The sequence below is a fragment of the Parambassis ranga genome, chromosome 18 (genome assembly GCF_900634625.1).
Source record: "Parambassis ranga chromosome 18, fParRan2.1, whole genome shotgun sequence".
Lineage (NCBI taxonomy): Eukaryota > Metazoa > Chordata > Actinopteri > Ambassidae > Parambassis > Parambassis ranga.
Window position 1 is genome coordinate 7741853 of NC_041038.1, and position 26313 is coordinate 7768165.

Below are 26313 nucleotides of genomic sequence, written 5' to 3' on the forward strand. Positions count from 1 at the left end.
ACATACACATATTTAGTATATTGTGATATTGTATTTGGGGAAAAATGACATACTGGACAAAGTATGTAATAGCACCATATCAACTACCATTTTACCAAAAGCATGAAGCCTCTAAAATGTGCAAAGAGGCCAGTTTAATGCTAAAACAGTTTCCATTGAGGACGAATGGGATACTTGGAAACTGCAGCCTAATATTTAGATCACAGAGTGATGTTAAAACACTTGATTTTAACTGCAGAGAAGCCTCAAGTGGTCAGTTTAAAGACTGATGTCCAGTTTTGTTTGACCACATTAAAGAGGGGAAATACCACATTAGCTGTCACCATGGGCATGCAAAGGTTTTTTTCCCCATCGCAGCAGCTAATGGCATGGACCGTGGACTGGGAAACAGCTCTTTTCACTTTTCCTCTCTGACCTTTTTTCTAAATACAGCCTGGCTCAGGGACAGAAATGAACAGTAGAGTGCAATTAAGTCATAAGGGTGTGTGTGGTTCATTTCAGGTCTTCTGATTGAGCTACAATAACTAAACCCCTGGCTGAGCTCCACCTCTGCCTGCCCTCTGTGACAAAGCACGAGGTCAGATTTAGGGCAAATCCAAGCTGAGATCGGATACTACATAAATCACTTCTTTATGTGATTCTTTTATAATGATGTGTGTGTTTTTATTCGAGATATCCATTCATCGCACCAATCGGATTTAGAAACCCTAAGCTTTCATGTGCAAACTCCTCAGGCACGTCTCCTTGAAATGTGTCCAGCCTCCTTTTATCTAGGTTACATGCAACTCTCATTATACGGCACCACACCTCTAGGATTTGGTCTCCTGCCCATAGTCTGCCATCTTTGGAAGCTGCCCCTTCTTCATAAACTTCGTGGATAATGATGGCTCCCTGGGTAGAGAGAAAAGAAGCAAATGAGTACAGAATAGAACAAGAATGTGCACAAGATCTGCAAATAGTTTAGAGAAACTTCAACTTGCAATATTTTGGTGTGTGTGTGTTCCAGTGTGAGTGTCATTTAGAGGTTGAAAGGTTACATTCCAGGGCTGGATATGTCTCCTGTGGCTGAGGCCAGACAAAGAGCTTCTCCCCCAAGCCTGACTAAGCAGACAGAATAGATGGACTGAGAGGAGGAGGAGGAGGATGGCAGAGGGAGGAGGAAGCCTGTGACAACATCATTTGCTACATTCCTGAGTTGCCACGGCTATTTCAAACCTGAGTTAAATTACCTCCAAAATACTCTCAATGGGAGGCATCGTGGGTGGGAACTGACAATACAGTCTTTTTAACTTAAAAATGTACAGTATTCTGACATTATTTGTGGCCTTATTTGACCCAGAGCTGCCTTAGGAGACTATATGAAGCTAAGAAGCTCCATTATTAGACTTTTATTCCTTCTTCTTTTGTTTCTTACCAGCAGGGTGTCACAGCCTCCCACAATGCTGAGGCCCAGGCCGGTGCGGCCCTTGGAGATGTCGATGGTGGTCTCACAGCCAGGAATGATGGGACAGGTCGTTGGGTCACAGGCCAGAGTGGAAGGAGTGGATGAGCGACTGAGGCCTGAAACAGAGGAAGCAAAGGGCGTCATATTGTGAGTAGGGAACTGATGTTAAAAATAAGTCCAAATGTAAGCAAACTCACTCATGACTGCTTCTGCCTCTGGCTGACTTAGGGTAGTAGTCAGGGCGGCGCTAGGAATGCTGGGTAGGCTGGTGAGGACTCCATCTGAACGGCTCCCGTCCTGGCAGGTTGACTGGGGAGAGGAGGAGGAGGAAGGGATCTCATTTGTAGAGAAGGTTAGCTTCACTGGACCTTTGGCTTTTCTCAGTAGAGAATTGACCTAAAAGACATTAGAATTACTAATCCAACCTGATCTGTACGTTTCTAAATAATTCTGAATAATACTGCTACCTTTTCAACCGTGTATCCAAGCACTGATTCCCCATTCACAGCTAAGAGTTTGTCTCCTGGTTTCATGCAGCCCTCCTGCACAGAGCACACCATAGGTTGTGATTAGCCAAAGCTAATATGTACAGGAAGGTACATATTATATTCAGGTGGAGTAAACAGCTACATACTTTGCCAGTGTGTCCCTTTACTTCAGATATAGTCTGAATCTCAACTCCGGTGTCTGTGTTGCCTTCAATAAAAGTGATGCCTAGGCCTCCATCGTCCTGTTGGAGAGAGTGTTAGTGTGTAATTATTTATTCACAAACTAACACAGCTTATTTCAGTTGCTGTAACATGTGCTAAATAACTGAGCTGCAAGAAGTGACTAGTATCTCCAGAGAGATAATTAGCCCCAGCTTCACCTTCCATCCATCCTACTTCTGATGTTTTTGATTCTCAGAGCAGAGAGCTTTCTGGGTTTGTGCCTTCATATCAATGCCCATGTGTTGCTGCATTTGCACTGCCATTCTCTAGTACTTTACTTTAGTACTGTATCATATGGGGTTTCCATTTAGATTTTATAGCGCAATGTTGTGTTCTTCTGCTTTCCTGTCCTGGTTTTCAAACTAGTTTTCTCTAAATCTTTCTGACATTCTGCCTTGACAGGAAATAGACCCCACAAGGGGGGGAAATCCTTTTTATTCATTATTTGAGAGAACTGAGCCTTTACATCCCTTTGGAACTCTTCTTCTGCTCATTGTTTTGTTTACTTCACCCTTTTAATTCACAATTTTCTGTGTCTTTCTCTGCTTTGGCAGCTCGACAGACTTGACTGCCCCTGTGTGCTGCCTCTGTCTGTCTTTGTGTAACCCAGTAGGGCTTTGTGTATCTGTGTGTACACCTCCCTCATTACTGCTTGACTTTCTTCCATTATTACGTGTTTGTCCAGTGTATCTTACCTTCAGCTTTATGGCATGATGAACATATTTTGAAGTATCAGCGTCACCATTAGCAGTGCTTGTTTCTGGCTGTGAAAAGACAGACAAGTGCAAAATGAAGTACATAAATAAACCTTGAGAACTGGTGGGAGTACTGGACTATGTGCAACTTCATGGCAGCTTGTGGTTTTTGGGTGTCTTGGGCGTTACACACATGCACGGTATATTGCGACCACACAAAGTGACTCATATACATGAAAACTTTTAGGAGAATGAGTAAAAGCTAAATTACATAAAAGCCAAAATTAGAGGTTTTACAGCTTGTTATGGAGCTTGAGCGTCACTCTCTAATGGCTGCATGATGCGTGTCTGTTGGAGTGCTTCTGCATGTGTGGCCAAAAGCAGGCTTGTACCTCAGCGTGGGGCTCTGCCGTGTCTCCCTCGTGCTCTCTCACTGGTCCCACAGCCATCTGGTTCAGTGCCTCTGTGTTCCTGTTTCAGAGAAGCATAACTCACGTAAATCGTTTGCTCCTCTGCTTCGTGACAGCAGAGCAGTGATTTACTGGGAGCTGATCACAGTGTCTCTTTCAAGAGGGGGGCAGGCAGCAGGAAAAATGATGTGAAGTTAAATAGTAGGTTAAGTAGTGTGATCATTTCAAAGACTGAAGGAGGGTCAAAGGTTAAGCTTGTCTGACTCTGTGGGGAAATGTCAGCTGATGACTTCCATGGTTTGGTTATTATTGTTATCTACATTTTTATAGCACAGCATCTTTTGCTGTCAAAAGAGAGAATTTTTGTCATGTGACTGCTGGTCACATACAAATCAACCATAACGTCCTTGTTAGTGCAAGTTGTATATTTGTTACAACAAATCTCTGTTTTTACAGAGATAGTTGCATTTTTTTTAACATATGCATTTCAAACTTAACTGTTTGGCATCCACCTTGATATTTCTAAATATTGTGTTGGACACCTTGTGCATCAATGGCTAAACAGCTTGATATTTGCTATATGGGTTAACCATTATTTACTTGCCACCATTATTCACTTGAACTACAATAGCTCCCTCTGCTGGATCCTAACTAACATTACAACAAGCCTTCTCTCTTTAACCCTGCCAATAAAATATTGGAGCTGTTGCCATGGATATTTTAATAAAAGCTTCAGTAAGAAAAGAAATGTGGTCATACCTGATAAAGATGATTTTGACTTTGGATGGAGAGCTCTTAATTATGGAAGATGCATTCTGATGACTGTGGCCGTACAGGACTTGTCCATTGATCTAAGAGAATAAAAAAATGTATTGCTCAGAAAATTGTGAAATTTAAGGCAATTTAAATAGTGAACAGATGGTGTAACTTACCTCCAGCAGCTCATCTCCCACTATAATACGACCATCCCTGCCGGCAGCCCCATTGGGGTCTATTCCCACCACGAACACACTCATACGAGAGCGGTCTCTGTTCCCTGCCAGGCTGAGGCCCAGGCCCGTCTTGCCTTTCTCCAGCTCAATCATGTGTAGGACACCTGGGAGGCTGCCATAGCGCTGCATTATGTTCTCTGAAAGAGGCAGGTGAAGTCACGGCAGACAGATGTAAGCTGACAATACCGCTAAGTAGTGCCAAGAGCCGTATCAGCTCATGCAATGTTGCTAAAAAAAAAGGAAAGATTCTGTGGAATCCACATAAAGTTTCTATTTTAGTTTCACCTTCTATCTCTTTGTTTCAATCTTGCCTCTTTTGTTCTTAGTCCAGTCTCCGCTCTTTTTCTCTGCACCTCTCCTGTCTCTGGTGTGTTAGATAGCCAACGTTCAGACCAATGGGCTCCTGTTGTTCTGGGCTCCCTGCCACTGTTGAACCATCACTCCTGTACTAATCTCCACAACTCACCTCCCCAGGCCCAGTCTCATCAATCTTATTCCCACAGGATGGGGTCTGTCTATCTCTAACACACACATACACACACACAGTCCCAGGTGTTTGGAGGTTGGAAGCCTGTCCTTTGTGTTGATGGCTTGGAGTTGGTATTAGAGTGTCTGCTGGGTGATAAAACCCTAATTGGGACATTGAGTCCTTCAGGTTGTGCTGAGGTACAACCACCTCAAGTGCACTTTTATTGCATACAGACTGTTTATTGCAGGACGGAATTATGGGTAGACAAAACAAACATGCCACTTGGAGGACCTCTTGTGGCAGTTTGGTAATACTGCAGCAATAAAAAGATGTACCGTTTTAACTCTATTTAATGAAAATACCACAATTTAGATAATTATCTAGAGCGACATTAAACAACTCAATTACAAAAAACAGCTTTACTGTGGTTCTGAATCAAGCACACAATTTCAGCCTCACAAAAAGACAAAGTAAACTCACTCCAGTTGTATCCAAACTCATCCTCCTCTTCCTCCTCCACTTCATCCTCCTCCTCCTCCTTGTTCTCCATTGTCTCAGCAGGCCTGGCAGGGATCTCTGTCAGCGTGTCTGTATCAGTCTCTCCCACATGGGGCACCACTGGCAGGAGGAGGACGGCGCTGGTGGGAGATGCCTTCGCTGCCTCACGCTTCACCAGCTGTCACGCCACAGATGGGGAGGAGTATAGTTGATCAGTAAAAGGTAACAAAGAGAAAGAAGTTTAAGTTGCTCTGCTGACAGGTTTACAGCAATTAGTGATGCTGATGTAATCATATTTCATCAGTTTTGGGAGAACATGTTTCGATTTTAGGCTCTAATCAGACAAATAAAGCCTATCAATACTTCTGGATTCATCAATCAGATATTCATATGTACACTTACCTGGAAAATCCAAATATTTTTTTTAATATCAAAGCAATCTACAAACAAAAATTGCCTTTGTCAGCCGTTAAAGTGAGCATTGATTCTGTTTTTTTCTGTCTTTTTTTAAGTGGTTAAAGCCCAAGACAAACAAGACAAGGATGTTCTGATTTTTGCAAAGCACACAAAGGTATTTAGACAGATAGGTGATGTTAGGGCATGTGTATGCATGCACAGCATGTTGAATATATCTAATACAGTAGACTGTATTGTGGTATATTAACATGTATGTACAAGCATACACAGAAGGGGAAAGGTGGAAAGCACGACACAGAGACCCACAAACCTTAAATGGGGTAGGAGTGAAAGGGTTAGTTGGGGAGAGGCGGAGGAAAAGTCTACTGTGACTGTCACCCTCCTACAGAGAAGAGAAAAAAGGCCTTTAGAGGACAACATGTCCCTGACAGACACCTCCATCTATTCACATACTCTCGGAGTGAAAGCATATATCAACTTTGTGGTGAAAAGTTGAACACATCTACCTATCTACCTTCACAAGTTATGATAAAACTACGACAAACACTGATAGGTGTCATCAGTGCATGGTAATGAGAAACACCAACCTTGTCCTTGTTGTCCTTTGTGACGGCCGCAGCTCTCTCTTCATCCGTTATCGATGACTGTTGTGTTGAAGACAGACATGAAGGTAAATCACTCTACTTTGGCCCATATCGTAACATTACGGACTTTCAAATTAAATTATGTCACGTACGGACAACAAAATTCATGAGATCCACACGTCAATGTCACCAGACAGGGAAAGGTACTGTATCATACTGCTGCACAATGCGCAGTCAGTAATCCCATAAATATTAACAGGTTTGTACAAAGTCGTAACTGTTCTGAATTACAAAAATCAGACTCATGCGCGCTATGCACCTGAATGAAAATCCACATCACTTAAATAAAAACTTCTTCAGCTCGCTTAAAAACAAACAAACATGCCAAAACATTGATGTGTGAATGAAAAAGCCTGCCCAGCACCACATGTCCATCCCAGCTTCAGCATTACTTCCCAGTGATCAAGCATTAAAAAGGTTTTTCCAAGAAACTGGCATCTTAGAAGAAAAAAAAGGCATTGCTGTTTGTAGTTCTCCACATAAGAGTGTTTGTGTGGACTGCAGACTGTCTAATCAAGTTGTCTTTCTTACATTGGCAATGAGGCACTTGGGACAATGTTTGAGGGATAATTGGAAAAAAAATTGCCTTTCAACTGTGGTGACAGGAGGAAAATAAAAAGCACTTACAGTAAAAGCCTCAACTATGATTGTACTTTTTTTACTTTGTGCAACAGTGGGTCAAAGCAAAAAAACAACACGAGTGCCTATTTGCACCCAGGTGAGAATAGTGCTATTTTATGTTGATCCATCGACCCCTACTGCAGAAAGGCTTTAGGAAATCGAATAAAACTACTTGGTTAGCTTCAGGTAAATATCAGGATTTGGTTCAAGTAGACAATTTCAGTTTTATGCCAGAAAGCCTATTTACCAAGTGCAAACTGCATTGTTTGATATGAACAGCTGAGTGCTTTTCACTACCAATGTCTTAAAAATGGGTGTAAATAGCTACAATGGCCATTCTATCCTGGATAGCATTGTTAGCTATAAAGAGTTGGGTGTTTGTTGCTGCCCAATACAGGGCTGTAATGGCTATTCCATCTTTCAGTGCAAGTAGGTGACAGACACATGCATTCTTGTGCCTGCCATGCTATATTTCTCCATGTGCAAATAGCCACACTGGCTTATCCAACTCGGCTACAAATAATATTGTTGACTAATTGACGTGCTTTCACCTGGGTAGAAAAAGCCACATTGGTTGTTCCACCTTGGTTGAAAATATAGATCTGGATGCAACAGATGAGAGAAAAGTATCAATTTAAACAGGCTTACAGACATGAGGCAAAGTTTTCGGATAATCATTTACACTTTAGATAACAACGTTTTCAAGTAACTGACACTAATTCAAATGTGCTGCTGATGTGTTAAATCTGCATTCAGCCTGAAACATCACAATTTGCAGCATTTACCCTGTGAGTTTGCACACACAGGGAGCCTCTCTTTAAACCTGTTCTTCACTCACACAGTACATCTTGTTAACTCAATTTTCACAAGTAAAAGCAGTACGTGCGAAAGAAACAGCCAAACACACAATCGCAGGCACAGACGGAGGGGAGTTCTAACCTGAGGGGGGAGGGCAGGTACTAAGAAGGTTTGGTTAGTGCAGCAATGGCTTGACCCATGGTGGCAATTTAGCTGCAGAAAGGGCAGGGGCGGCTTCTAAAAGCAACACAAGACCAACAAGCTGACAACATGACAAGTATTTAATATGACGGCTGAGCCTTTCTGACAAAATTGAATCAGAGACCATCAAGGAGGAAAAAAAGGAGGAGTGTATGGAGGACAGAACCGCCTCAGGATTTATTTAAATGCGTTACCTTTAAAGCATGTGGTTTTCTTAAGGACAGCTATTTTCTTTACATAAAAAACGAAGAAGAAAAGACTCTTTCTGTGAACAAAATGTTTCAAACATTCCTGCAGGCCATTTGAGATTATTCTCCACTTACAAGAAAAGGATCTCAAAGAAACATTATGGATAGGCTGTTATGCTCTCCAGGTGGGCCATTTTAAAACACTATTATTGGTCTGCTTGCATTAGACATATCTAAGCATAAGGATATTTTTCTAACTGTTCAGTCTGTGATGAATTTTAGTTTAATTGCTGCTCACTAAGAATCATCAGTGGCTGCTACAATGGAGCTAAATCCCCAGAAATGACTGCCTGCCATTTCCAGTGCAGTTCTTTTACTAATAAAACGGCCCAGGATGTGTTGAAATATGTATCTCTTTTGTATCTGAAAAATCACTGTGCTCTCACACAAAGTTTGCAGTATTAGAGTGAACCTGGAATAGCCTCTGCACTCAAACTGCATTATCAATCTGTTCTGGATTTGTAATGAGTGTCAAAGTTAAAAAGATTCACATCCAAGTGACTAAATTGATTTTTAGAACGTGCAGACCATTTGATTAAAAGCAGCATTGTGGTCCATGTCTCTGCTGCTGTTACACTCCTCTGTAATAGAAAATACAATAGGGTGTCTGTGTATGAAAATAAACCTTCAGTTCCTTGCATTTTCTCCATGATGGAAACTTCCATTCTGCTTTCCATGAATACACACATTATGTGTATATCAAAGTCAAAGATGCACTTTAAAAAGAAAGACTCAGCCTGCGAGAGACAAAAGGCACAGGGAGATAACGCAACCAAGATAAAGTGTGATGGATAGCTGATGCAATAGGATGGAGAAGGAGAAAAAGAAAGAGACACTATTACCTGATGTGTGCGATGTGGCATGCATGTGAAAGTGGTGGTGTGTTTCTCTACAGCAAACGATGGAGCAGGGCTATATATTGACTCGGGCTGAGAAAGCCGTGTAAAGGAACAGAGATGTAGGTTTGAGGCAACTCATAACACACCAGCTGCAGTTAGAAAGTACTTAAAGACATTTTTTTTTAAATATTGACACAAAGCTACAGCTAACAGAAGGTTAGCTTAGGAAGATACCGAGCAAGCCTTTTTTACAAATGTAACAAAATCTACTGTGCTAATGAGAGATTCTGGAGGATGTTGGACAGAGCCATGCTAACTGTTTTACCCTTGTTTCCAGGCATCATGCTAACTGAAGCTAATTTAATCTGGGTTTTGCTCTTTAATCTACTGAAGCCAAAGTGTATTTAAACCTAATTTTTAAAAAAACATGCTGGAACAGTTTTAGATGCTTAATTGTTGCTGCTGGTGCTAGTGGGTCAAACCCACTGTTGGTTTCCACTACTTTATTTTATATTTTTAACCCCAAACTGCCAAAAATCAATATGCTGAAGACACTACAAAGCTAAAGTGGAACTGCAGAGTCAGGGTGCATTAGCATAAACAACCCTTTGGTTAAGAAAAAAACTGATTATAGCAGCTTAAATATAATTCTCATCCTACGTTCTGTCCTTCTGCCTGTGTTACATTTGATTATGAGTTGCTACATGCTTAATGAGCAACCAGAATGCAAAGTGATTGACTGTGAGAGATCTAACACTGGAGCAAAGCCAGCAGCAGCCCCAGCAGGAAACTACTTAGTCATGCTTTAAAGGCCTGAGGGCACTTTCAAACAACAAACGATGTTGTTGATATGGTGATTTTCAATGAGTGTTCTTCTTAAAGGTTAAAAACTTGCTCATACATATAATATGCCACGCAGGCTTTGTTGTTGGTATCCTAAAAAGATCTGAAAATTACTCTGAACATTTTAAACAACCCAGTTTATACAAGGCACACTGTATATTATAGACTTTACTGCTTGAAAGTGTCCGAAATTGGCCTTTGCAGATATACTAAACTTCTACATGAGGTGAAACAGAAGATACAGAGTCAAGAAATGGTGACCTTTGTATTATGAGGTAGTTACAAGCGATTTGTTTGACACTATTATACAGACTTACCCTGGGCCTCTGGATAATACTCTGGACCAAGAAGGAGACAGGGTTTCCTGCCCTTCGAATAGCCTCCACTGCCTCCTCGTGGCTAGCATCTCTGAGGTCTACTCCATCCACCTGAATCAGAGATGTCAATGACAAATCTCAGTCAGGTAACCCAGCAATTCAGGAGTCAAACTTGATCTAGACTACCAGTACATCAAAATACCAACATGACCTTTTATGACCTGAGATGTTCCTTTACCTCTACTATCCTGTCTCCAGTCTTCAGGGTACCATTATGTCCAGCAGGACTGTCTTCCAGGATATGCTTAATAAAAATGCCCCTCATGACTTCTCCATTGCTCAGCCGGCTACCCATCCCTCGGCCTCCTACAATACTGATCCCAAGGGACTTCCCTGGCTCTCGGAAAAGCTCCACTCTGAGGAAGGTATAGACGCTTGCTTGCTAGTTTTTCACAATTTCCACTTCAAATCAGATCCGATATTTAAACCAGAAGCTCAGATACGAGACGTGTATGTACTATACTTACTTTCTTGGTTGGTTCCAGTTGCTGTAAGAAGCACTCTCTTCTCCCTCTCCATCCTCACGCTCAGGGAGTGTAGGAATATCTCTAAAAGTTACAGTGGAAGAAAAAAGTCTGATACAAGAACGTTTTTAGGATCAGCAGTTCTTGGCAGACATACACAAAGAAATGTATCAATACACCAACACAAGGAGGACATTGTAAGACCTCATCGATAGAAACACAGGGATGATCTGGTGAGAAGCACTAAATGCAATATCACCAGGATAACTTTAAGGCTAGTTTGCATGATGGCTGGCTTATTGCTCTGAATCTTTTTCCACAAAATAAAGTGGCATCAGGTCTGTGTTGTGCCCTCTGGTAGAATATATATCTCTGGATTATCAAAACATAACAGAGTGACTGTGATAGAGTATCAGGACGTACTTTGGAGCTGGAACTGAGACTATCATCGCTTCCGAGAATATGTCGTCTTTAGCATGCTCCAGGCTGGCCTTGTATTCTTCCAGATACTCAGCTGGCACGTATGTAATGCTGAACACACACAAGCACACACATGTACAAAAAATGAATCAACATTTCTTACATTTTAGCATCCTCATTTAAGAAAGTCCAATACCCACATTAGTGGGAAATACACCCCTATTCCTGACAAACTGGCACTACATTTCCCCTTTTCATGAAACCAAATGGCTTCTTTTATATCTGCTCATTTACATTCAGGAGCTTGTTTTTCTCTATCATACTTACCACAGCAACATTGAGCTCAGTCTTTTATTTAGCAGCCTCCCTATCACTTACCCAAGGTGAGTTATCAATTAATAATATACAAGTCCATGACATCTCACTCCTAAAAACAGCTGTTTACCTTCATAAATGTCCGAACAGAGGTGAGTCTTAGGGCAAAGAAAAACCCTGAAATGTATTTTTAATTGAATACTAATTTGGCTAAAAACAAAAACTCCAAAGGTAGCTGACAAAAACCTGACATCCACTTACAGACCCATTTCAAAACAATTCAGAGTGAAGTTGATTCTGAAGGGCACATTAACACATCTGAGTGAAGCTTGCAGATCTTCAACAGATGGCTTGATTTGAGTTATTTTTTCAACACAGTGGCATGCACACAGAGAGGAAAATGAATCCCAGTGAAACAATGGAATAATGGATAAGACGGATCATTACAAACAACACAACAAGCAGTGAGACATACAGAAAAACTGATAGTATTGATTAAAAAAAGGTGAGTTTAAAATAGTGTCAATCCTGTTAGTCACAATAAAAGAAGTGATGCGGTAGGTTAAGTACAGTCAGAGTGGTAGATACAGTCAATCAAGATTTATCCAGATATGCGTGTTAAGATGCATTGCTTTATTTGTTTAATTTGTAATTATATATTGGTTAATACTGAGTGAAATGTCATGACAATTAAAAAGTTAAGTGATTTATCTGATTGGCATTAAAAACAGCATCTTGAGCAGCAAGAATACAAAACCTTTACATTTTGCTCTTGTCACAGCTTTGACACTGAAATGAATGGACCTTCTAATTCTGGATAAAACTCTGTAAAAGACTGCAATGAAGCCCGGCAGCAGATAGGAGAGAATGACAGGGAAGGAAACCAAGATGGCAGCTTCCTGCTGAAACGCCATCAGCGTGGAAGTTAGTCATACTCACACATAAAATGGGCACAGATCTTCCTCAGGTGCACAAGCAGATCTAGAATGTGAAGAGTTGGCTTTTATGCACCGCTAACAAAGCTAACAAACTGCCAAGTTTAGTTCAGCAGGCAGGACTCATAAAACAACACATCCAATTTACTTCCGAGTGCTTTTCAGGGCAGGGTGAATGGGAACGTTTTTCAATGACACATAGTGTAAGTCAGGCCTAATGCTCCCACAACATAAACGACCAGTAAACTTAAAGGACCTGCACATCAGATTAAGGTGGATCTATTAGCAGAAACTGAATACAATATGTTTTCTGTAGCTGCAAGCTGTTGTAGTTGTTGTTCATATCTCCAGTGGGTTCTTGCCATGTTTCATATTTTTATGAGATAGCATAAGGCATAGGCTGTGTATTCACTTGGTTGCAATGTGAAATTTTACCACTAGATGTCACTGGAAACTGCACACTGGCCCTTTAAATACAGCAGATCACCTTTACTCACTAGGTTTATAAAGAAATGAATAAAATGGAAAATCATCAGAACAATCATCCACATAAGCGCTACAATGGAAAGTACTAAAAATTATGTTTATATACTTATTTAATTCACAAATCGTACTGCATAGCACATTGTTTCTGTGGCATTTAAGGAACAGGGGTAACACATAATTATTGTCTCTTACCCCATGTCTGGTCCAATGAGGGAGTGTCTTCTGAGCATGGCTCGAGCCTGGGCATTGGTCAGGTTGGTGGTAGGCTCTCCGTTGATAGCCAGGATGAGATCGCCAACTCCCAGACGTCCGTCACGACTGATGGATCCTCCGTGGATTATACTGCGGATTAGCATCCCCAAGCCATCCTTCATGGCGCTAACTGTCATCCCTTGAACGTAAATTGTAAAAAAAAAAAAATGTTAGCCGTGACTAGCATTACAGGACTGTGTGCATTCAAATAATCCTAGAAACTCTGTTTGCGTTGACAAATGCAGTATAATATATCTAGACTACTGCTAACAGAAGAAGCTTGTGAGGTAATGGATTTTAACATATGTTGTTATCCAGCTGAGGAAGTTTAAATTTCAAACAGTTCAGTGTGTGTGGGGGTTTAGTAAAAGGGTAAAGCAGAAAAAGAAAGCATGCAAAATATTCCAACAGACTAACAAATAAAGATCTTCAAAGCAAAATGAGAAATACTGAAGATTTTAAATAGTGCCTTCATAACACCTATTTGTTTTAGAAGTTCAAGCTTAGTATTCTCTGAGCCAGCAGCAGCCCCCTTGGGCAGGTTTTGAAATGCAAATACTCTGTATAGCAATGGAATTACCCTTACTGAGTGGGGGAAAAACAGCCCCCCCACAAAAAAAATCACTTCTATCATTTTGCTTCAAAACTGGAATTTATAAAACATCAGACAAAAGTAAAGGCCAAATACGCCTTTCAATCCTCCAAACTCATTACCAGCTCTGTGAAGGATGAGGAGGAGGAAAATAAATAAAAAGAACTAATAAAAAGAATGTGAAGAAATTAACACAAACCGAGACTGGAGTTGCCCTTGACAACAGTGATAGTCCTTTCAAAATTGCTCCCTGAGGTCAGTCCTTCTTTGTCGTCGTCCTCCACCAATTCTTTCACATCAGCCTCCTCGTCCTTCAAGGTGATAATTCAGCACACTTATTCATGACAGTAATGAAAACATTAGGCCTGGTTCCAAACAAAGTGGGGTCTCTAGAGAAAACGTAGGTGCAGCAATTTGGCAGCGAAAAAGAATTTTAAACAAATCAGCTTAGAATGTTGTTTATCTAGTATTTGAAAGGATGCCTTTAGATGACACGCTTCTTTTAAGTTGAAGAAATTCCCTTTGAAAAAGGATGGTTATATTTTGTTTTTAGAATGACACACCTTGGCCTTATCTGTGAATACTCAGTGCTCATCATATTTTTTTTCATGACCTATAATTTATCGTGTTATTTTACCTTCATCAGTATGTTGATATCTCCGAAAGAGATAATGGGCTCCTTTGGATAATGGAGTGACTCCATAGGTGCATCGTGTACATTTGTAGTTTCAGCAAATGGGCTGTATGAGTCCGAGCACTCCGGTGGTTCTTCTTTGCCCGGGTGCTGTGCCAGGTACTGATCAGAACCACTTAGAATGGCATCAAAAGCCGGGACGTGACCTTTCAAACTTGGAGGAGCGTAGGAGGCGGACTGCTCCGGAGAGAACACTTGAGTGGTGTCTGCGAGGCCGGGTGGTGGTGCAGGAAAGCAGGAGTGCTCATCCAACAAGTTCAGGCGGGCTGTCAGCTATGGTAAAACAAAGCACAGCAGCTGAGTTAGTTAGACAACTGCCCAACAGGGAGAATTCGTCTTGCTCAGTCACCATTCTGCACTTCTTGTAATGAGCCATGAACAAGTTATCAGTGGCCAGTAGTATACTGCATAAATTACTGGAGATCTTCAGTGTGAAATGCACAAAAATGTAGTTGTACTGTAATAGCATTTAGGACTTTATTGGAACCACACTAGCTGGTAATGAATCTCAGTAAGAAATTCCCTTTGGGAGCATGAACAGGAGTGTGAAAAAGATTCAAATATGCAAATATGTAATACAAGCAGGGCTTAATAAGCAGATATGTAAAATAAAACTGGGGAATAGGAAATTTAATTTAAATAAGGTTGCACTATAAATTTAGGATGAACTGGGTTGTGATATCGATTAGCTTCTGGAACTCAGAGTACTCTAGGTATCCATGCAAATGTGGGGCTTTTACATTTCCAGGAGCCAGTGAAAGTTGCATACATAAGTCATTTTTTTTGTATTGTGCAGAGTAGAACTGAAAGCAGACATGAAAATAAAAGGTGTAGGTCACGGACATTCACTGTATTTACAACATTTCCTGTCTGATGCCAACAAAAATCAATAAGATGTTTATTTTAATGAAAGAATTGAAAAACCTTCCATTAAAAAATAACTGAATACTTGTTTTGGATGTGAACATCCTGAGTGACTTGAAGGCTCGCTAACATTTTACTGACCTTTATATTGTGGTTCCATAAACAGGTATGAACCAGAGTAAAGAAGAAACAACCTCCACATTCCTCAAAACACTATCACCTCTGATGCGATCAGCTAGTCTAAAAAGCTGGCCCACTGTGTATTCTCACTGACGTAGATATGAAACTTATCAACCGCTTTTTTCTCTTCAGCTTATCATCACAGGAAGACTGGGCTGTCTGACCTCTTACAAACCTTTGAAATCTGTGAAAAATGCCACAAGTTGTCCCAGCCCTGTGTTTGTCTCTCTGGGCTGCCCTCTTGTACTATAAATTACTTAGGAAGCCCCTACAGATAAGGTCAGCTGTGACCTTTGGGGAAAATGGAAGCTCCACAGATACCCTGAAGACAACAATTTGTCTGCCACTTGCTCTTCTTTGTTTATTTTGCTCATAATTTAATATCAATTTGGGGAGATGCTGTTTTGGGGGCACCCGGGGCAACAAAATCATGGCAGCCTCATATAACAACAGTGTCAGTAATGTAGTTACTGCACTAACAAAGAAAAAAAACATGCCTGTGACATTTTGGCTCTGCACAGCAAAAAACACAGAGTAATGACTACATGCTGTACAGCTCCTTTGACAAAGGGCATAAGCTGTTGCAGTAGCATTTAATGAAATGAGAAAATAATTTCCACTGGGGTTCTAGTCTCAGTTTGTAAAATTATAAACAATGTTTTCTTACCTTAGGTGTGGATGAGTGCAGGTAATCCAGGTCTGCGCTACAGCTGCTGCCGTGGAGCGCGATCATGGATGCCTGGAAGGTGTCATCCTCCATCCCAGAGTAAGTATGATCAAACACCTTTTCATCTGACAGGTCTGCCTCGTTGGTGTCAATCTGTCGTAATGCATAATAAGTATAAACATTTGAGACACTTAAATGGACTGTAATAAGCTATTATGCCATAATTTATCTAGCTACAAATTACTGCTAGTATTAATAGCATCTGTTTATTCAGAATACAAGCATGATCAAGGACACAATTTTCATAATTATCTGACATAAGCAAATGACATGACACCCCAATTTTAGTTCTGATTTTTCATTACTTTTCCCCAAAAGCTAACTAACCAATGCTGGTTCTGCTCGGTAAAGGATGCCCTCAGCCAGTCCTTCCTCCTCTCCATCTTCAACCAAAATATTGCTGTAGTCAAATGAATGGATGGTGGATGATGAAGTTATTTCCTGCTCACCATAGGGGTGTGGAGAGTGGGAATATCCACATATTCCCTAGGAAAGTGGAGAAATTCTTTCAGTGTCTCCAGCTTTATGTAATGAGGTTAATTTTGTTTTTAACCCAAATGTAGCACAAATAGTGTATTAGTATGGGATGGAGATCAAAAAAAGGAGGTGTTAGGAAGATTTACACTAACTATGGAGTTAAATCATGATTGTGGTTAAAACAGAAAGATCTTTACAGAACAGCTCTTCACATGTATTCCTTTGTAAGAGCTCTTTATATTGATTTTGTGTATCATGCAGCCAAGACAGATATATGAAAAGCAAAAAGGCATACTGGAGGATTACTCTCATCAGACTCAATTCTGAGCGGCAATACAGCAAAATACCCCACACAAGTACATTCCACGTCCTGCAGGAGAGCTGGATAACTCTGCAGAGGGCTTCCTACAGCTCTGTAATCCAGCTAACCCTGGCAGCCCAGAGGTCTCGCTGTGTAATCCAAAGGCAGACTCAATACAAAAAGAAATGCAGCTGAAAGAATGCAAGCTGTTGTTGCAGAAAGAAACATCCCGTACAAAGAGCACAGGTGCCCGGAGCAATGAACACACCGCTGGACAGATCTAATATTTTGACAGGTGCCCCACTGTGTTACAATGTACAAGATGGTGTCTGTCTGTGTACGTGCTCATGGAGGATTCAATAACATAATAACATGAAACAAAGGGCATGAAACATTTTAGGTTGGTCACCCCTCTTGGAAGAACAGTGGGTGGAATGCTAAACCATGAAGCATGCCTCCACGCTTTTTCCTGCATGAAAGATTCAAACCTTTGTAAGCTGAGCCCTCATGGGTGGATACTAAGTTGTGAGATAATGGCAAGCTGACTCTGAACCTCACATGGGCAGTATAGAGTCCCAGAAAAAGCCAAGAAGCACTAGACACAATGCTAAAGTAACATAATAAATGTAATTCAAAGAAGCAAACAAAATAACAGAATAATTGTGCTTACAGGCAGCGGTTTGGAGACTCCTATCTGGACTATGCCGAGCTTGGCCCCCTTGAGGGCCTGTACAGCATCCTCCAAGCTGGCATTCTCCAAGTTGGTGGCGTTAACATACATGAGTCGATCTCCTGGCAACAGTCTGCCATCCTTCTCTGCAACGCCATTAGGAACCAGGGAGCGAATGACAATCACCGTCTTGGCTGGGTCCAATGGATCCTGCAGTGAAACCAAGACAACTTTAAGCCATTTAAGGTACAGTATGTAATTTTCTTTTTCGAAATGACATACACCAGATGATGTCATTAATGCACCAACATCTGTAAAAGCTAATATGCACCATGAAGTTGTATATAACAAACTTATAAAGAATCTCCAACCTGGTAATCCAAAATGCTGAAACCCAATCCCCCTTCTCCTTTTTCAAGTTCGATATTCTGAATCTCCAGCTCCCACATAGCCAAAGGAGATCCCATCGCCTCCTCCGTCACGTTCTCCTGTGTTGCTGCCACTGTGTTCACCTCTGTTTTGTCAGCAGTGAGCACACTGCTGAGGTCTATTTGGTTCTGCAGAGAGAGGGGAAGCCCAAAATTACAATGTAACACCGTGCCGTTTACTCCAGCCCATAGGCTCCTACCCTCTAGTTGTGTTTCTGGCTCAGGTTTCTGGCTGGAGATAAAAGGGAAATATCTTTGGGATGCTAGGGCCTCAGTACATTACCACAGATAAAGCTAGATAGATGAAAACCCCTTCCCCAAAGGGAAGCTGCTTTTGATGTCTCATATCTCCAGCAAATGTTGTTGGATATTGCTGAGGTACTGCTAGAATTGCTCCTAATAAACTTCAGCTTCCCTCTGCTTATCACAAAGTCTTAATCTATCATGGCTGGCAATGTGGAAATCTGATGGAGTGACTAGCAAAGGCTAAGCTAATAATGGTTGATGAGTTACAAGAGAGGAGGAGGACTCTCCAATCATATACATATTTACATGCATAGACAGGTAACATGTTTAATTATACATTACAGCAAACCCCGGTGAGGCAGGGAGTTTCCCACACTGTTTATATGCATCATTGACTTTGTATTTGTCAGCATGTTTTTAGCCTTGAGAAGGCAATAATTCAATCATTTTTAACATACTCATTCAAAACAAATGTCCATCTATTGTGATGTGATAGCATTTTAAGGATGAGACTTGCAGTACCTTTAATTTAGATACTGTTGACAAAGCCTCTGGTTCTGGCTGGACAGCATCCATGTCAGTCTCAAGGTCAGGCGCAGGCCTACAGCAGGTCATGTACACACAGAGCGGAAGCTCCTTCAAGATCTTCACTACTTCTTTGTGGGTCTCACCAATCAGGGAAATACCATTGACCTAAGAAAGGAGCGAACTTAAATAGCTGATTTCAGAACAACATAGAATAGAGGGTCAGCTATGATAAATAAAAGAGGGACCCAGCCTCTGGGTTTGATGAGTTATAGTTTCAGTTGTAGGTTTTAAGTCTCCTTCAACCACATGATGTTACTTTAGATGGATAATAAAGCATATAGCATCACTGGTCTTAAGTATAATCTTTTCATCAAAGGATGATCTATGTCCGATAGCAACATCAAAAATGCCAAACTCATAACAAGCATCACTATTGAACCCATGGTTGGCTTATTTGTGAGCAATGCCATGGTCCCCTTTGCCACATGACCAAAACAGCCCTCATCTGGCTTCAACTAGACCGTGTGTCCTCACATTTCTGTTTATCAGTATTAAACCACTAACACAAGCCCCAAAAAATCCTGTGTTCTAGTGGAACAAGTTGCACACTCAGTATTGACACATTTAAAACTTCAGTTACTGTGGCAACAACTGTCTAATCGCTCATCCAGTAGAAAACAGACAAACAGTCTGCTGGTTGATGCAACTGCTGTAGAATTTTTGCCTCCTGGTGGAGCTGGAAATGAAACTGTTGCATCCATTAAATACACAACAAAGCTTGAGAAGCAGCAAAAACATTCTGTAGATTTTAGTTTTAACTGTGATTTTTCATTAATATAAACAACCGCTTTCATATTAATGCAGCTTCTTTACAGCTGTGTGATAATCACAATAGGTCAACAGCCACTTTAAGTACTGAAATCTCTGTAACTAACTTACGGTAAGTGATGATGCTGTTTGGCCCACAAAAATAATTTCTGCCAATCATTGTCGTCATAAACAAATTATTTTGGCCCGATTGAAGTGACCACCTTACCTCAAGCAGTTCATCCCCACTGAACAGCTTGCCACAGCGACCAACAGGTCCCTCGGGAAGGACAGAACGGATGTAATGATGTCCACTGTTTGCTTCGAGACTGATGCCCAGGCCACTGTTCTCAGTAAACTTCTCCACCTGAGCGACCTGCCATGGAAACATAGATAGGGCTCAAACCCTTACCTCAAGGGCTTAATCACCCAGAAACATGAATTTGATGCTTACCACAACTTCATTACTTGGACCAAGAATCTCCTGCCACTTCTTCACGAGTTCCTCTTCTTCAAACGCTGTTAACTTCAACCCTTTAATAGCATAAAAAAAGTAGTTACAAAAGCACTATAACAAAAAAATGCACCATAAATCCCTAACTATATGCCAATAAACCTTTATGTACCTATAAAAACGTTTAAAACAATTCCAACAACAGCCCCAATTCCTGTTACTTTACCACATTGTGTGTTGCTAGTGAGTGTGGTCCTGTCAACAATAGGCTTTATCTGTCAGATGTGTGCCCAGTATCTATGCTGGAGCGCTTGGAGAAGAATCCCGGCCTCCTACCATGTTTGTCTTTTGTTAGCTGATCTGCGGCTGGGCTGACATCGGATCCTTCATTCTTTGTCTGGAACTGCTTTTCATCCGCAGCGACTGTAAACACACAATGAATACTGAGACACCAGCACAGACAGTAAAGGCACACAGCCACTGTAAAACAGCCCTGTACTCTCCCCCAACAGTTGGCTTAGATTAAATTTGAATAATTGTAATAATAAATTATATATAGTTTATAAAATGAATACTCTTTATTAGTCAGATTAGAAAAGGATCATATCTCATTTCCCTTATAGCTGGTATAATACATTAACATGCTTTATGATCCTAGTACTTTTTTAAACATCTTCTTGCCATGGTTTATGTGTTTGCTGTTCCACAGGGCACATAACTGGTGACCTGTGAAATTACTACTTATGTATTTTGGCAAGCCATGGTGTGCTTTAATCAGCACCTCTTAACTGCCAACCTAAAACTAGTACTCAATAGTTGGGTATAGAAGATCAACAACTTTAATACAAGACTATTTAAGTGTTCCATTATTCCAGCTATTTAATGACCAACAAACTTCTGTTTTGATGCAATCTTTGACACTTTATTACATGTTTCTCTTACAAGTTAAACGCCTACTGGCCTCCTCTGTTCCTGTCTGTCTACAGCTTTCTTCCTTCAGGTTTTTTGGGCTACATCTTTCTGGTGCCAAATCTAATCAGTTTCAGTCTCCATCTATCACAGCTGACACTAAGCAACTTATGCAAGTTCCTTTTCTTGCGTCTGTAATAGCCTGGAGGTCCTGACAGTGTGGCTGGAGACAAGAATCTTTCTGTTTACTTCCTGTCTATCTTGTTTAATGTCAATGTCATAAAAATGCGAGGCGTACAAACATCAGCGTCTTTTAAGGTTGTCAGGTGTTGTGTATCATGAAATTTAAAATTCTACATGTCTAAATAACATAATAGAAAGATGGTTAAGTTGATAAATGAGAGGGGTAGCACTTGTTTAACACATTGCTGAACTCATTGCCCATCTCTGAGAATAGCTTTGTCCTCTTGGCTTTTGTCTGTGATGATAATTAGTGCATTCCAACCTCTTATTAAGGGAAAATGGCCAGTAACATGGGTGTCCTCATTCCATTGCTATTATTATAATTATTATTAGGGAACCATCTAACTGGTGTTTAATTTTTCTAAATTAAAGATTGTGTAGAATTGTTTCTTCAAACTTCTACAGCACAATAAAAACACCTCTGATGTATTCTGGTTCCATACTGCAATTCTTATATCAATATGGCTCAAATCAGGTCTCTCTTTTAACCATGTTGATTTGCAGTTGCATGTAAATTACTCCCCCTGCTTTATGATGTCACATTTACAGATTCACAGATACTGACAGATTGATGATTAATAAGGAATGTGTGTTTTTTTTTCCCCCTGTGCTAATTACTTTTCTCCCACTTTAACATTTTCTACCTTGGCAGGCCTCCTCATCCCTCTTGCTCTCCATCTCTAGCTCCTGCATGACAGTGGTGGTGGTGGGGATTGTAGTGGAAGGAGGCAGGACAGTGACACCGGGGGCCACAACAGGGGGGATCTCATCCGGCCTGAATCCCCGCCGGATCAGCTTAAGGTGGACAGTCTGACCCGTGTGTCTCAGCACTTCCACTGCCTGTTGGTTGGTGTATCCCTGGATGTTGACGCCATCGACCTGCAGAGGGCAATCATTTGTGAACCCGTGGATTAAAACAAGAGTTCAGACACTTGTGAGTGTGCTCAACCGCCATCTTTAATATGTTCTTGTTTTGAGATGAAGTTAAAATAACTGCAACTGAGTACTCCCATCTATATTAGCAATTCAAATTATTTATTTAGATGATTTTAGGCAGATTTAAATAATGCACAGACATTTAAGTGTGTTATTACATTTGTAACTTCAGGAAAACATGGGACAGCATTAACTCCTGTTTCAAATGCAGATGCAAGAATGTACACTTTTATATTATTGTTAATGTTCCACAGTAATAAAATTACAAACCTAATTGCTCTGCATGCTAATTCGAGACTCTTTTATATTCACAGTCACTTCCTGAACTATCAGCTAATTGTGAATTATTCACAATTATGCATCTCATAATTTCCCTCCATTGAGTAAATGTGATCACTGTAATAGATAATATAAAACATTCACTGCATATTTTACCTCATGCCATTGGAGACAGAAAATGTCCTAGCTACAAAGAGCATAATTAGGGTACTTACAGCTATTATCTGGTCTCCAACATGAATACGGCCATCTTGATCTACAGCACTGTCTTTTGTTACACTCTTAACAAAAATACCAGAGGGCTCTGAGGAGAAGTTGGAAAAATTAAAGGGTGAGGAGCAGAACCATGAATCATGACATAAAATAAGACTTGAAGAGATAAACAAACAAATAATTATACACATACATGAAAGTTGTCAAAACTTTGATGTGATAAACCTTAAAATAGTTCCCTAATCTTGAAAAAGAAAGGCATGATGATCAGTCAGAAACATTTGACCTTTTTCACATAATAAAGTGGTGCACGGGGTCTGATTACAGTGAATGCGACTGCTGCTTTAGAGGGCAATAAAAGTTACAACATATTATATTACAGCATATTTTAGAGTGGACTTGGCTATTGATTGTGTCCCCAGACTGTCTAGGACACACACAATATAATAAAAGAATATCTCTTTGTTCCTTTCATTTTGCCATCAATCAAAAATGAGTGTGTCTGAATGAGCTATTTAGGTTTACAGCTTCTTATGAGATCATTAAGGGATACTAGTATATTTAAGCATATTTGTTCTCCAGCCTCATTTTACCCAGGGTATCCATTCTGATACTGGCTGGACAGAAACAACATTATTCCAAAAAAAGGTGTCAGGTGTAAAACCAGTTGTAGAAGATAATGTTCCTCACCTGAATTTTTATCACCAACATAGCCAGCGATAGTGATACCAAGTCCCTGGGTGTTCTTGGTGAGGCTCACATCAAATGCTTCAGTTTCCTCTTCTTCATTGTCCTGTGTGAATTGTAATGGAGACGACAGGTCAACCTCTACCACTGATAGCCACATAAAAATAAAAGGTGACAAGTCATGGCATGTGAGTCATAGGACTACATCACCTTGTCAACAAAATGTAACTTTGCTGTGTGTGTAAATAGATTTGAGGGTGCCATTCGATTTATAAGGAGGTGGGATTCATTCAAATGTAAGCAGCCATGCTATTTGTAATAGCTTTTTCTGAAAATATCTTGCATGAGTCACCTGTATAGGTTGCATACTGACTACTTATGCACTAAAATTGCTGTTTTTATGTATCCTTCCTCTCTGATGTTTTGCAGTGAACCAGCCCGCCTCACCTGCTGTTCACTGACAGTGGGAAGCACCACAGGCATGACTGCAGAGGGGTTCTCCTCCACAGGACCCCTGGTAACAACCAACTTCACCCGGTTGCCGCACTGCCTAAGGACCTGGGCCACCTGTTCGCTCCCCATGCCATACAGGTCAGTGTCTCCAATTCTTAGGATGTGGTCTCCACTTCGAAGGCGGCCATCCTGAGGTAGAAAAAGTTTTTTAGCCTTTGTAAACATTGAACTCATAATAACATCGTCAGTACCAAGTGACAGTTAATTCTCTGCTTGCATGCAATTACCTCCTTTCCATTATATCAGATAGACAGCTCTCATCTCTCTGGAGCATTGAAAGTGTCATAAAAACTAAAAGCTATGAACAATGCAGAACACAAGCCAATTCTTCAAGAGATCAGTGAGATATGAATACACTCACCTGATCAGCTATGCCTCCAGGAAGTATTGTTTTGACTATGACCCCAGTGGTCTTTCCTCCAACAATACCAAAGCCCAGTCCGGTGCCATCATTGACCAGCTCAATGGTTTCCACATGCTGCCACTAAGAGTAGTAGAAGAGAGAGTAAACAATAATGCATTTACAAGAATGTTTTTAGAATCACTTTAACAGGTGGTACTGTATGTGCATTCTGCGTGAGTCTCTGTGTGTTGCATTCTGTGAAACATATCAAAGCAAGCATGTGTGTGGCGTTGTCAGTGTCCCCCCAAAGGAGTTTGCGTCAGATCATATAATCCTCTTGAAGAGATCTGTTTGCACATTAGTGTGTGAATGTTTTCGTACCGCGCTGGAGTTGGCCGATAGTGTGCTGGCAGCAGAGGGCGTGCGGGACACCACAGGGCTGGCCAGCTGGGGTATTGGCCCTCGAGCCACTGTAAGCTGCACCTTTTCTGAAGCGCTCTGCAGGATGCCTATAGCCTGTTGGTGGGTCACTGTCTGATCCAGGGGCTGGCCATTGATGGCCAAGATCTGGTCTGCTTCTCTGAGCTTTCCATCACTGCAGGAACAAGAAGCATGAATCAGTTCTTGTCATTTCTTTTCCTTGTTTTACATTTTGTTAAAAGGATACTCTTTATTGTACAGTGTTATTGTGTTATTGCTAGACTGTGCCCAATTTCCATCAAATCAGCATTCTATCTCTTTATCTGAATCAAATTAGAGGAAATTTGAAATGCTTTGAAAACACGAAAAGTTTTATGCTTAGCTTAAGCAACAAATGTTTGAACCAAGTTGTGAGAGCTTCACTGTGGTATTTCCTGTAAACTGGCCAATTTGCGAGATTTCCTAAATATCCCTAACGTCCTCAGCGAATCTGTAAATGTCCCAGATTGACGGTCAGAAATAGACTTCTCTAATGCTTTAATTCTAATTCAACAAATGCCCAAATGTTGAGAAACTTTCTGGAATGCTGCTACACTCCTAATCAAAGTCTATAAGTGCTCTCCTGGCACTTTGAGCGATGGTATGGTGTTTCCTACATACCAGTGAGCGACACTTCCTGGTTGAATTTCCTGAATAAAGATCCCAAGCTCTCCACGGTTCTCACTCTTCAGTCCCACCACGCTGAAACCCAGACCTCCTGACACGGGTTTCTGCAGTTCCACATGCGTCACGTAGCGCCCCTGTGTAATAACACACACATATACACTTTGGCCCTTGGCTGATTCACTATAGCATCAAAGCTAGAGGCAGCCTTTAGAAGTCTATTTGAAGTGCCTCAAGAGAGAAGAGCACTGTGTGCAGTCTCTCATTCTTTCTTTGGATATTGGATTTGAGTTGCAGCATGATCTTGCTTTTCAGTTGGTTTTACCTGTGCCATGGAGTGGATAATATGTTCAAATTCTTCAGATGTTGTCTTGCCATTGATGTGTGCAGCAGCTGAGGTGTCTGAGTAGGAAACACGGCTGCCATTGGGCTTGCCTGCTGTGCTGTGATCACTGAGGTCACTCCCTCGTGATGCTGGCACACTCCCCTAGAAGACAGAGACACATGTCAGATTATTATTTCATAGGAATAAGTGCATAAATTAAAAATAAACATTATTTAATATTAAGTTCTCAATGACCTTACTTTAACCCAAGACTTTTTACATAACATAACAACTTGGCCCCATTGTAAATATAAACATTCAGCAGGTTTAATTTTAGACACTGGCAGCCTGAATTTGCGTGTCTAAAACCACTGGGATGGCAGATAGTTTGTTATCCCACCATGATTAGCTGGATCTATGGCAGCCTAATCCTTTAGGAGATAATGGCTCTTAGCTGATGTTCCAACAATGGGACTGGCTTCCAAATACAATATTTCTATCATGGTGAGAGGGAGAAGCATCACTGGCCATCTGGATGCCTTAATAAGCTTGGGTTTTAATTACCGCACTGACTTTACTTGTGTGACAGATGAATTACATGAAAGGCACAAATACATAAAAGAGTGTTTTCCCAATTTCATTAGCCAAAGGGCTTAATGTTTATGACCGTATGAAATGGATTCAAAAGGACAGACATAATGCACAGCAACAATTTAGCATATGGTATTAAGTGAAA

At 40.8% G+C, this 26313-nt stretch overlaps 1 protein-coding gene across 9 annotated transcripts in view; it reads right to left on the bottom strand.

Moving 5' to 3' along the window:
* The window catches only part of mpdz (multiple PDZ domain crumbs cell polarity complex component), a 37400-nt gene that overhangs the window by 5545 nt on the left and 5542 nt on the right, over positions 1 to 26313 (bottom strand). Inside the window, exons 4-40 of one of the 9 annotated variants that reach the window (XM_028429842.1) lie at positions 25578 to 25739; positions 25250 to 25389; positions 24551 to 24764; positions 24188 to 24310; positions 23761 to 23955; positions 23317 to 23419; positions 22629 to 22717; positions 21843 to 22077; positions 20383 to 20469; positions 20047 to 20126; positions 19822 to 19968; positions 18780 to 18950; positions 17955 to 18140; positions 17584 to 17793; positions 16463 to 16621; positions 16076 to 16228; positions 14308 to 14637; positions 13870 to 13981; positions 13019 to 13217; positions 12345 to 12386; positions 11094 to 11201; positions 10674 to 10754; positions 10385 to 10562; positions 10147 to 10257; positions 7840 to 7935; positions 6223 to 6279; positions 5946 to 6017; positions 5201 to 5396; positions 4192 to 4388; positions 4019 to 4110; positions 3242 to 3320; positions 2850 to 2918; positions 2079 to 2174; positions 1912 to 1986; positions 1642 to 1753; positions 1415 to 1560; positions 808 to 891 (exon numbers count right to left, since the gene is read on the bottom strand). In XM_028429842.1, the coding sequence (XP_028285643.1) occupies positions 808 to 891; positions 1415 to 1560; positions 1642 to 1753; positions 1912 to 1986; positions 2079 to 2174; positions 2850 to 2918; positions 3242 to 3320; positions 4019 to 4110; positions 4192 to 4388; positions 5201 to 5396; positions 5946 to 6017; positions 6223 to 6279; positions 7840 to 7935; positions 10147 to 10257; positions 10385 to 10562; positions 10674 to 10754; positions 11094 to 11201; positions 12345 to 12386; positions 13019 to 13217; positions 13870 to 13981; positions 14308 to 14637; positions 16076 to 16228; positions 16463 to 16621; positions 17584 to 17793; positions 17955 to 18140; positions 18780 to 18950; positions 19822 to 19968; positions 20047 to 20126; positions 20383 to 20469; positions 21843 to 22077; positions 22629 to 22717; positions 23317 to 23419; positions 23761 to 23955; positions 24188 to 24310; positions 24551 to 24764; positions 25250 to 25389; positions 25578 to 25739 (4986 nt within the window). Of the gene's footprint in view, positions 1 to 807; positions 892 to 1414; positions 1561 to 1641; positions 1841 to 1911; positions 1987 to 2078; positions 2175 to 2849; positions 2919 to 3241; positions 3321 to 4018; positions 4111 to 4191; positions 4389 to 5200; positions 5397 to 5945; positions 6018 to 6222; positions 6280 to 7451; positions 7503 to 7839; positions 7936 to 10146; positions 10258 to 10384; positions 10563 to 10673; positions 10755 to 11093; positions 11202 to 12344; positions 12387 to 13018; positions 13218 to 13869; positions 13982 to 14307; positions 14638 to 16075; positions 16229 to 16462; positions 16622 to 17583; positions 17794 to 17954; positions 18141 to 18779; positions 18951 to 19821; positions 19969 to 20046; positions 20127 to 20382; positions 20470 to 21842; positions 22078 to 22628; positions 22718 to 23316; positions 23420 to 23760; positions 23956 to 24187; positions 24311 to 24550; positions 24765 to 25249; positions 25390 to 25577; positions 25740 to 26313 lie in introns of all 9 variants that reach the window. The other 8 variants (XM_028429838.1, XM_028429840.1, XM_028429845.1 and 5 more) reach the window with 8 other exon arrangements.